Source organism: Manis javanica, chromosome 11 (assembly GCF_040802235.1).
Source record: "Manis javanica isolate MJ-LG chromosome 11, MJ_LKY, whole genome shotgun sequence".
NCBI lineage: Eukaryota > Metazoa > Chordata > Mammalia > Pholidota > Manidae > Manis > Manis javanica.
Window position 1 is genome coordinate 4,089,420 of NC_133166.1, and position 12,515 is coordinate 4,101,934.

Below are 12,515 nucleotides of genomic sequence, written 5' to 3' on the forward strand. Positions count from 1 at the left end.
CGCACAGCGGAGAGACTCCCACAGGAGCACAGACACTGCTGACATACGGCCACAAAGGGAGGGGCAGGTCTGTGCTCATAGATGCCCTTAGGTGGGTGGACGGAATGGGGGTCTGTGCAAGGTCTCTTCTGATGGAATCTGTCTTCTCCATGCAGCTGGAAGCAAGCCAGAAGCAAGGTCATCAATGCAAGTAGTTGGTACTATGTGAAATAAAGTGCCATTAAGAGACCAAGTGATATATTCAGCTTTGGAAATAGCACTCAAAGGGTGATGGGGATTTGGTCTAGTGAGTAAAAGTCTTTGCTGAAACATTTAAATAATGGAGCTCACAGGTAATTTCAACTGAAATTCAAATAAACGTACACACCTATGCAATGCTCTCCATTTTCTTTATTGTCTAATAACTATTTAAACCACTCTACAAAACACTCTATAACTCTACAATTATTTAAGAAAACTTCTACAAAATCTAAGGTGGGAACTAGACCCCATTTACCTACCATCAAAACATCACACACTTATTTTCTTAAAGGATATTTAGCTTTGTGGAATTACTTACAGGTCGATGGTACATCTTAATTCCATATGCCACAGTGCAGATTTACCCCAAGCATGTAATTCTTTAAAATAAAACAACATACATTTCTTTTGAACCATTTCAGATTAAGTTGTTCAGGGTTTTTTTTCCAGAAGTTAAAACTACGCCCTTTTCCCCGTCGCAGCTTGTGGCAGAGATGACGAAAGTGTACCAACTGTTCCTCGGATTCTTCATTTGGGGATTCAGGGATGCCGAGGTCTCAGGTCATCACAGGTAGAAGAGAGAATTGGCTAATTCCAAGCTTGGTTCTTTATGAATACTTTGTGCCACCTGAGAGGTCAGCTTGTGTGCATACTGACACGGTGCCGGGACACTGATTAAGCCCTGAGGAGGAAAAAGTGTTGAGAGTAATTAAGAGGATAACTTGTTCTTCAAGGTAATTTTCTTCCCTGAGCTCTTCTGTTAGTTACGTATACAACAGAATGTTTGCGAGCAAACAGTACGTAGACTGAACCCATAGAGGGCAACCTTGCTCTCGGAGAACTTAAACTCACTGGGCAAGATGTGGTAGAGGTCAGTTTGGCCTCAAGCTGCTGGGAGCAGGGAGCCATCAGCTTTAGAGCTAATCTAAGTTGCCTAGAACTTGACGTTCCCAGGGGCTCAGAGCACATCTTGGTCTGAGACTTTGAAAGCATCTCTTGGCCACATGCACAGGGACACGGAACACAGCCATGCCCTTTCTTTCCTCACCAGACACAATGTCTGAGTTGGCTTCAACTTCTTCAACTGTAATATGGAAATAATACCTTGATTTCCTCTCAGGCTTCATAAGATAATGCACAGAATAGAGTCCTCTGGATTTTATAAATACTAATGTATTATAATAGTTAACTGCTATTTTGTTTCCATGACAGACTGGGTTTCTCCCACGGTGGACCCAGTCTCCTCATTCATTTACTCCCTCTTTGTGAAAAGTCAGGCACTGTTAGCTGTAGGGACACAAAGGTGGCCTGGGGGACAGCTCCTGAGTGGGAACCCTGCGTGTCAGCATTTGTGTCAGTCAGCAGCTGTCACTCACTATCCAGTTGTAGTACAGGTGGCAGAGTTTGAATGTAAGTCTCTGCATGTGGTCGGGCTTCAAGCCATTGTCATCATAGATGACGTTATAGTAGACGGGATTCACAGTTCCCCGGCAGGCCGCCTGGCTGATCAAGTAAAAGTCATACCTGAGGGGAAAATGGAACAAATGTAAGAAAGAAGGCAAAGGGAGGAAGGCCACACCTGGACAACACACAGCGGACGTTTTGTTAAAAACCGATTTTCAAACAGCACTTGCCATTCAGGACGCGTTGCTTCTGAATCCACCACGGTGCCCGGCGGTGGGTTCTGTACGGTGCGGTTCACTTCTGTGAAGAATCGTGGCATGCACTTCTTCCTGACCACGATCACCGACAGCCTGGAGCTTGGAACCAGAAATGCCAAAAAAAATAAGACAGAGAGAACTAAAACCAAGCCACGCAGCTATTTAGCTTTCCTGGTAATATTAAAATGGAATAAACAAATAAATCCATTCATTAGAAAAAAACACTGCAAAAAAAAAATTACTCTCAATCTCTCCTCTCCCAGAGATACATACATTTTTTTCTGTTTGGGACTGTCCTCATCTGCTGTAAAACTGTGATATGTCCAATCATTTGGCTGGTTTGTATCATTTAAAGGGGGGTGGGAGGAAGGGTGAAGAGTTAGCACTTGTAAACAAAGATTTTCCAGAATTATCCATGGAGACAAGAGTTCTTTTTCCATTAGCAATAGTCCCCCATTTTCACCTTCTTCTCTCAGCTTCTGAATGGCAAAGGGACAACCACCAGTTCCTCTTACTCTTCCAACCATCACTTCTGAACATTGTAAAATACATACCTGGGAGGATGGAGGGAGGGATGGACCGATGTACATTTGGGCCAAGTGCTAAATGACCAGTTATTAAAGTCAGTATTAAATAAAGCCAAGGCCAAACCCAAATATTGGCTCTTATGGAACCTCTAGGATGCAAGGATCACTGTGAAATCTAACTTCAAGCATTTTAATTATTAAAAATATATTAGTAATGTTTTCAGTATTGAAACTTTTCGAAGTTGATATAAGGCAAAAAATATTAACTCCTTAGCACTGTCAGCTGGTAAATTTATTCTTGTTGTCCTTAAACTGCATACTTGTGACTCTGAATATATGCATTCACCTGAGCTGAGTGGGAAGAGGGACACTTTAGCTCTGACGGTTTTCTCTCTGATGCTGCCAAAGAAGATGTGGTCCCCAAGCTATTATGCTCACCTCCTAACAGTCCCTGATGAGGTCAAGATCGAGCGCCTCGTGCATCATGGCTGCAACATTTTGGCTGCTGGTGGTGGTGACAGTGTCATGTTACAGACAGAGCACTGTACATCAGATCGGAAAGTGTGGCAACGAGCAGAGTGCCTGGTGGTTAAGACGGTCCGATGCCCATTTGAAGGCCAACCTCCACTGTGCTCACACTCCATCCCAAACCGTCCATGGACCTCACTGCACACTGGTCCCTGCACTTCACAGGCTTCAGCCCTGTGTATTGATGTGGACCTTGAATTTGAAACTATGGCTTGTCTTTTTCTCCCCACAGCACATCAATACCTATGAAGTGTCTTCACCTGCCAGCAGCTCTGCAGGGCTCCTGCTGAACTTCAGCATCATCTGCTCTGGAGGGCACCTGCCTTCCTCCAGGGGCCCCCACCCAGGGCCCCCAAAGCTCCCACTACCCAAGCCATTTACGTAAGACCACCCCGACTACCCTCCGACTTAGGGGAACTGAATCCCTCCAGTCATGCCCCTCAACTCACCTAATGCAGAAAGAGTGAACCTTAACTGTGTGAGAAAAAGATACACTGGCATGTAGTAATGCCAAGTGTCACAAGAAATGTGCTGTAGTTGAGAGTGAAGGGAAAGAACAGTGGCTTCATACCTGGTGCTTGAACTTGCTTCTGTCACACTGCTCAGCAGCTGTGGAACTTCGTATTCAATAAGTGTTTTCAGCTGCCCATCCCCTACACCACCACGATACACAATTATCCGTGCTGGCAAACCATGGTTGTACTTGTACCACTTGTCAAGCGCCCCTGTGGAATTTGGCAATAATAAGGAAAGAATGACTCTTCTGATGCCAACAAGGAATAAAATTCCCACCTATTTCAGTGTTTAAATAAGTGTGGGCTTTCAGACCACTGTAAATACGGTAATACTTATTTGGGTTGTATTTGCAGTAAGATTAAAGTGGATGACTTCAGGGAACATTCCTTCATCTCTTTGGCCTTTCTGGTTCCAAACTCTAGGCTGTCGGTGATCCATGGCACTATACAGTCTTAAATTTAGAACATCTCTTTAGGACAATTTTAATATTTAAGCAATAAATTTAAGTCCTGCAATAGACCTACAAGTTCCCCAAATCAAATTAATACTAATTTATTTTCTTCAAGTCTTTAAATCCTCTCAATAGATATAGACTGGATAATTTTATGTCATTTTCTCCCCTAATGAACATAAACATGAAAACATAAGGAAGGGACTTGTCTGTTCCTCTGAAAGCATCTCTTCATACGGACTCGCCCAATTAGATTCCAAGTTTCACTGACAATAAGAACTCTGAAAACAATTCCACCTGCTCTAACTAGAAATCAGCTAAAGACAGTAACTCCTACCCAACAGAAATTTTCATGACTACTAAAAAAAGGACTAGGTTTGGAAGTGAGGGGAAGTAATATAACTCTTTTCATGCACATACTGCAAAATTGTCTTAGAAGTTTACTTTCCAGGAAATTCATTTAGTATGATAGAAGGAGATCCTATTTGGAGATGCATGGCCAACACATATTCCCAAGTTCACTTTTTTTAGCAAAAAAAATATTTACAACCTCCCAAAATTTATGGATGGGAAAATGCAGATCAAGAGAGGAAGTGAGATGCACAATTCCCACAGCTGGAAGGTGGCAAAGCCAGATCCCAGCCAGGGCTGGGGAGCAGGTGGCAACCTCAGATACCTCTTCCCACTGCACCCTGCTGCGAAGGCACCCTGCCCGGTCTGCCGCCCACCCTACCTTCTGCTATGCCACCCTTTACTGCCAGCATCCCCATCCCAGGCCAAAGGCTTCTCTCCAATTGCAGACCTAATACTGCTGTGTCGTAATTGTTTTGGTTAATGGGTGGGTCACTTTTGATCTTCAAAGGGCTTGTCAGAGCCACCCGCAGCTGCAAGCCCTGCTTCCTCTTGGCTTTCTACAAAATCTGACTGTGTCTGGGTGAGGACACAGCTTGGGCATCTCCAGCTGGGTGACAGCTGACTCAGGTGGGGTTGGGCAGTCTGCATCCACCTATCTGGTCTGCTACAGGCACGGGGACTTTGGGTCTAAAGGAACAGTTCTTGGAGCCCACCCCTCATTGCTATAGGTTTAGTACCAGTCATGAAAACTTTTAAGCAATCAGCAACACTAGTTGATGTTGTCTGAAGGATACAGCGGGAAAACCACCTAAAGTAAGAAAGGAACAAAAGGAAAGTTCAACTTCAACATTTCTTCTATAAACATGCATTAGTATTAAATTAAGAAATAGAAAACAACCTGTATCCATCAATGGATGACTAGATAAAGATGTGGTACACACACACACACACATACCACACACACATAGGAATACTATTCAGCCATAAAAAATAACAATCTGTTACAGCCATCTGTAACAACATGGTTGGACCCGAGGGCATTATGCGAAGTGAATTAGTCAGACAGAGAAAGAGAAATACTGTATCTTACTTTGTATGGAAGGTGAGTGAAATTGTGAAGGGAATCAAAAGGTACAAACTTCCAGTTATGAAATAAGTCATGGGGATGGAAGGTACAGCATGGCAACTATACTTAGTAATACTGTATTACATATTTGAAAGTCGCTTAGAGAGTAGGCCTTAAAAGTCTTCATTACAAGAAGAAAATTTTGTATAGCTACATATAGTGACGGATGTTAGCTAGACTTCTTGTGGAGATCATTTCACAATATACATAAATACCAAATCATTATGTTGCATACCTGAAACTAGTATAATGACATGATGAGTAAGAATCAATGTTCATACTTTCCTATATGCTATAGGATCACACTTATATTAAAAACTGTTCCTTTCCACATGAACTATATTGCTAAGAGTAATTAAAGCATAATGCTGGCATCAGATACATCTGGGTTCAAATCCTGACTGGCATACTCATGAGCTATGTGAACCTAACCTTCAGTTTCCTCATTTATACCAAAAAAATACACAAGATAATAATAAGGTAGTTATTACTTCACAGGGTTGTTATAAAAATTAAATTAGATAATATACATAAAGTACTTAACATTGTACTTGGCGCATAACAAGCAAAAATAAATAGAGGCCACTATGGTTTTTTTAGTTAGAATTTGTTAGTTTAGCAGCAGAACTACTTTCAAAACATTCGAAGATTTCTCAGGCATAAACATCTACTTATATAGGTCAGCCTTTCGGACTTGAAATCATAACATGATCAATTTATTTAGATATCAGAAGCAAGTTTTCTTGCTGAAGTTATTAATTAAATAAAAGTACTTGGAAAATGAAGATCAAGAAGTAGAGGCAGGTGTGCAACAACATTATTCTATTTCTCTAAATATATCCAACAATAAAACGCATAACAAGCTGGAAGTCTTTATCTGCCTGTTTAACAAAGTGAACCACATAACAGGGATCTGGTGCAATCTAGAAGGAAGTCGGAGGCATGCTGCTGTTTGTCCTATTTCCCACAATCCCAAATATATCCTGACCACAAATTTAATGGAGTCAACCAAATAGCTTAAGTCTAGGAAGAAAACATGTGGCAAACAGCTCCTACAGCCTCAAAACACATTGCTTAGTTACAAATATTGAAACAATTCTAAGAACTACCATTTAATAAGTACAATAAGTCAATGTTTAACATACTATCCCTAATGCTCTTTGTTTTTAGTAGCTGGGTGATCATGACATCAAGTGTCTGAAAGTTCTCAATAATAAAAATATTTAGACGTGACAGCACGTATGGCAATGTTTTAAGCACTTTATCTTATGTAATTCCCACTGGTGCCACATGAAATAGGCATTGTCATCCTCATTTAACAGGTGACTACACTGAGGCACAGCATGGTAAACAACCAGACCTCAGACACTAAATAACTAAGTGGCAGATCAGGATACAAACGCAGGCAATTTGATTCCAAAGCCCAACTGCTCGAGATAATGTATGTAAATTTCCAACCACAATACCCTATACATATGGATGTTCAGAAAATAAATGCACAAGAATTTCTGCACATCTATCATTTGGGGAGTATGGCTGGCCTATGAGCAGTAGTTTGTCCTAATATATGTATAAAGATCATTTGTTAAGGAGGCTATATAGTATCTCAATGTTATCAATCACATCTTTATATGTTAGCATGATTTATGACCATCAGTGTTCACCTGCTAAAAATGAGTAAACAATACAAACTACTTCTTGCTGTATGATCTTCAGTTAAACCATAAATAATAACTAAAGAGTATGTTAGGATAATTTGAGACCTACCTGGTGATTCTGACGTTAATACTGGCTACAAAGCCAACCACCACCATTCCTTTGCTGAATTCATCTTTACAGATATCAATACCGACCACCATCAGGGACTTTAACTGTAAAATTAGATTTTTCATGATTTAATGGGATGATATACCATTCCTTATTAAGTCATCCAAACGATGACTTAATATGAAGCTTTAAAAAAAGCTGCCCTTAGTTATTAAATTATTTTTTAAGTTAAGCTATATGCGAAGGAGATCAAGGTCCAGATGAAGCAGATTAAACCAGAAACCGAAGAGACTTAAATATAGAAGGAAGAATATGGTACAGACTTTAAGAGACTCACTATAGTCCCAAAGAACCACCATCCCTTGTGGAGGTGGGCAAGGGCCACCAGTGATTCAAGCAATCCTGGGAAAGTGGTCAGCCCATTTATCCCTTGCCTCTGGGCTGAAGGAATCCAAAGAGGAATCACATTTCCCAGTGTTCAGAGGTCTCAGGAATCCTCACCTGGCTATGCACCTCGAGGAGGGGCAGCGAGAGTAACTGAGCACACCCTGGTTGTGGACACGCAAGACTGGGCAACTGTCCCTCATTTCTCATCCGCCTCCCCTCGTCCCACGTGGCCGTAGTTCAGGAAGGAGAAGAGGATTTGCTCAGTTCCCACCACAGTTCAAGGTTCAGACCACAGCACTGCCAGCTCCCGGAGCTCTGGGGAGGCGCGATCCAGGGTGCATGGCTGCTGAGAGGCAGCACCCCGCAGAAAGCAGGGGAAAGTAGAGGCCACGCAGAACAGGTTTTAAAAAGTGGCTGGGAGGCTCCAAATTGAGTCCCTCCAAGTCTGTGCCAACCTAGATTCTCCTTCATGAAATATCCTGTTATCAGCTTCACCGAAGCTCCAGGAGAACAGGGGCCACGCTTTGCCTCCTTCTGGACAGCCTCAGAGGCCTGCAGAGCAGAACACCCCCCAGCCAACCCAACAGACGAACTGAACAAAACTCCTGGGGTCGTGGAAAGTATCTCCCACTCTGAAGTTTTTAGAATGAATTAATAGATTGATTGATTGACTGGTTCCTAAAAGGAAAGGAGTGACCAAATCCTCACCGGGATCTCCACAGCCCACAGCTCGCCTCCGAGTTTACAGACCATTTGCATGGCAATCTTGGTGGCGACACTCATCATCATTCCGTTCTTATTCAAGGTCCGGACAAGCACACACTGGCTTGGGACAGGGCAGGAGGTGGTCAAATATTTTTTAATGGCATCATAATAGTTCTTCTGATTAGATGGCAGAATACACATTACCTAAAAGCAAAAAACAAGAGGAAAAAAAGTCACCTTAGTTATGCTTTAAAGTACCTTTTAAAAAATAAATAAATAACGACATGGATTCACCAAACATCTCTTGCCCTTAAGTTCCCAAGAAGCCAATACAAACACACCTGCAATTCTCTTACATGTCCTGTAAACTGCTGACGGGCAGTTCCATTTGAAAGGCCTTTCGTCAGCCATCCACTCTGCACAGTCCCCGCTCCAATCCCCCCCCCATGGCCCTTGGCTTTCCCTTCCTCTTCTTATCTCCACAGCTTTGATTCTGATGATCTCCTCAGATCCCCTTCTAATCTAGCTCTTTCTCCAGCCCCTCCCTGGCTTTGCCGGGACCTCCCTGTGGGTCTCCAGCTCTCACCCCCCTGTCCCTTCCCCAACTTCACCCGCAGATAAGCCAAGTGGACAATTCGCTTACACGGTGTTCTTTTTCCCATTAAGTACTAGATAACCAAAATAAAAGAAACAAAAACAACAATAACTTTTTGTTTACTTGGCCTTGAGAGCAGGGATATGGGGGGGAGGGAACAAGAAAGATGCCTCCGGTCCCCTGGTATTTTTTAATTCCACTCACCTCTGCCACTGCCCCTACGTCTAGCAGGCGTTTCCCTTACAGAAGGACCTCTCCTGGCCTACTTCCGTCTCCTTCCTATCTTTTTTCTCTACCTTCAGAAGGCCCCAAATTATACAAAACACAGGCATTGCCATGATTAGCAGAAGAAAACAAATAAAGCGACTTTCTCCTATATATATGTTCAAAATTATAATGTCGAGGGCTAAAATTATTTACACTTAATTACATAAAGTTGGGAAATATTTTTAAGTTGTCAGCAAAATGCTCTTAGGGGCCTTCCTTCTTTTGTTCCAATGAGTTTGGGGCCAAGCAAGGTAGGTGGCAGAACAAGGCAGCTGTCCAGTGGGGGTGGGGTCCCAAAGGAGGCGGGGGCAGGTGAGACTGGTTTCACAACAGGGGATGGAGACGTAAGCAAATGCGTGCAGAATAGGAGAAGCCATGTTTTTCCCTATCAGAGAAGGAAGATACACATATGGAAAGTGTGAATGTTTTCCTGTGGTGTTGGGATTGGAACTGGAGGTATGAACACACGTTTTTAACATATCCATAGATACATATAGTAGTAAGATAGCAGAGTGTGTGTGTGCATGTATACACACACATATATATAGACATATGCACACATGCGTATATACAGACACATACACATATTTCCTAGCTTTGCCCATTCGAAAGCCTGGGGGCAGTGACACTCCAGTAGCAAACGAGCACATTCAGTGTCCAGATCTTTTCTCTACCAAAAGGAATCAGGGCTCATTGGAGAAATATATGATTCCAGAGCTGGCCAGCAACACTTGAAGATTAACCTGGAAAATCTTACTGTGCCAGACAGTAAGGGGGTGTTCCAAGAAGATGGGCACATGTCAAAAAGACACAGAAGCCAGCTTGAATGGGGCTCCCACAAGCAAAACCAGGGACAATCTGAGCATCAAAATAAATAACAGTAGTAACAGACTATAAGCTGTTGGTAAATAAAATAGGAACCCATGAATTCATACTGATGTAAGTAAATGAACAAAGAAATGAGAAGAGAAAGTTCTTCCTTATAATATAATGCCTGCCACCTAATAAATGTAGAAGCAAGGATGGAATGCAAAGCTTCTATTTGGCAACCATCATAGTAATAGTGGATTCAGACAAGAATCATCAATGGATTCTAAAACTAGTGGATAAGTTTGGTGAGGAATGAAATATTTACATAGTCTCAAAGTATCCCTCTGCAAAAAAAGAAAGAAAACCTTGGCATTAAAAAGAGAAAAATTAACTTTACAGTGGAGAAACTTGGCAGGTAGCACCTTCATCAGTGGGGTGCCCCCTGGTGGGATACAGTTAGAACACAATCGTTACTGCGATACTCCTACCAAAACGTATAACCTGAATTCAGTCACAGGGAAACATCGGACAAACCACACTGAAGGACACCATGTAAAACAACGGGTCTCTGCTCTTCAAATACAGAAGGCCATCAAAGTCAAGGAAAATGATGAAATTGTTACAGACTGAAGGAGAGACGAAAGAGGACAACTGTGAGGCACCTTAGGTCCTTTTTGTTAACAAAGAGGACATTTCTGTGACAAATGAAGACACGTGAAGGAGTTTGTGGATTAGCTGGTCACTCTTCCCTGACTTTGATGGCTGTCTTAACGGTTCTGTAGGAGAGAGACCTTGTTTGTAGAGAATATGCACTAAATTATTCAAGGATAATGGGACATCATGTCTGTAACTCACTCGCAGGTGGTTAAAGAAAAAAAGACAGAATGGATGGATGGATGGAGAGATTGATTGATCGATCAACAGATAGATACAGAGATAGAGAAGAAAGTAAATATGATATAATTCAACAATCGGGAAATCTGGGTAAAGGGTATATGGGAGTTCTCTGTACTATTCTTGCAACTTTTCTGTAAGTTCTATTTTATCATTTAAGTAAAAAAATAAATGTTATTAGGGTGAAAATGCCCTTTTGTTTAACAGAACATCTTTATGGACCATTTTTTGGGTCTGACTAAAGGAAATGAGACTGCTAAACTGCTTTGCAGGAGCTATGAATAGGTATGTTGGGAGTCGGGATGAATGAGCCAGGGAGGCAAGAGGAGATGGAACTGGAAAAACCTTCCGCGTGGAGGCTGAGGCCTGGGAACATTTCCAAGAAATAGGAATGCTTGAGAGATTTTTAAGAACAGTCAATTTTAACTTGTCTAGAATATTAAGATATAAAGTAATCATGCCTTGTCCTCAAACCCCCTATGCAAGTAAGCTACACAACACACACACACACACACACACACACACACACACACCACCCTCCCCCTCCCTTTGGGAAATCAGTGTGTATAGCCCGGAGGGTGACGCAGTGCAGGAGGAAATGGCACATCTTGACGCAGTGCAGGAGGAAATGGCCCTCATGAAAGATGACACAGACAGAGCAGGGCAAGAATTCAGAGGAAGTAGGAACATGGGGCCATGAGGGCCCTGGAAAGACCTAAACCTTCAGGAGTCTTCTGAAATGGAGGAGAACACTGGGCACCCCAACATTTATGGGGTAAGAAGGGAGTCAATTTATCTTAAATCTTAAGTAAAAGATGACACCCCAGCAAGCTGAAAAATACATAGACATCCGAGAGGCTGTACTTAAAAATTAGTATTTAAAGCAAGTATTTAAAAATTAACATTAGAAATACAAAAGGGAAATAAAACATTGATTAGATTATTAAGGTTAATACTTTCTTGAGAGTTTGAGGAAATATACAGCAACTTGTACACATTATGGAGGAGGATATGATCAGATGCCTTCTTTTAGGGCTGTTAGATATTTTTAAAAATTAAAATTGTACATTAAAACACCTCTACTTACCAACTGAATATCAGGAGAGACATGTTTCTGTATAGTGTTAAGGAATGCAGCTGGATTTTCTTGTGCTTTTATGCTACATAAAAAGATCAATTTTGAAGATATATAATTCCCTTCTTAGTGGTATATAATATCAAGTTAAATATAAATGGATTTTTATAAAAGAGTAGTGATTTGAGGAAAAAAATCATTACAGAAAAGTGAAAATCTTTTGAGTCTAAAATCATTTCTCCCACTACCAAATATGCCAGAAACATTTGATAATCATTTTTATTAGCTTAAAAAAATAGTTCAGTGGAAAATGAAGTCCTCTCAACTGTATAGGATCCCTACAACGGATAATTCTGTGGTTCAAAATGAGGTTGAAAGTGAACTTTTGAAATCACAAGTCTCAATATCAAGCCTCTGAAACAGGGTTCAAGTTAAACTGGGATTACAATTTCTCTAATACAGAATCTCCAATGGGAACCTTAAAATAAAAGTGTCAAAAATCATCAGGTTATTGAAACCAAGATATTCAGCTAATCTGCGTGACTCAAACTAAAATATTTTCTTTTCCTTAGTGGCAGCTCATTTGGAGCCTGGAATATTTAGCCTTAATCA

The 12,515-nt window shown here is 41.5% G+C and overlaps 1 protein-coding gene across 2 annotated transcripts in view; it reads right to left on the reverse strand.

The window, feature by feature from the left end:
• Positions 1-418: 418 nt before the first annotated feature.
• The window catches only part of PIWIL4 (piwi like RNA-mediated gene silencing 4), a 74,508-nt gene continuing 62,411 nt past the window's right edge, over positions 419-12,515 (reverse strand). For both annotated transcript variants that reach the window (XM_073215835.1, XM_073215834.1), the window contains 8 exons: positions 11,916-11,988; positions 8,266-8,466; positions 7,171-7,274; positions 5,015-5,085; positions 3,528-3,681; positions 1,875-2,000; positions 1,617-1,764; positions 419-922 (listed from right to left, as the gene is read on the reverse strand). In XM_073215835.1, the coding sequence (XP_073071936.1) occupies positions 806-922; positions 1,617-1,764; positions 1,875-2,000; positions 3,528-3,681; positions 5,015-5,085; positions 7,171-7,274; positions 8,266-8,466; positions 11,916-11,988 (994 nt within the window). In that variant the 3' untranslated portion in view covers positions 419-805. The remainder of the gene's footprint in view (positions 923-1,616; positions 1,765-1,874; positions 2,001-3,527; positions 3,682-5,014; positions 5,086-7,170; positions 7,275-8,265; positions 8,467-11,915; positions 11,989-12,515) is intronic.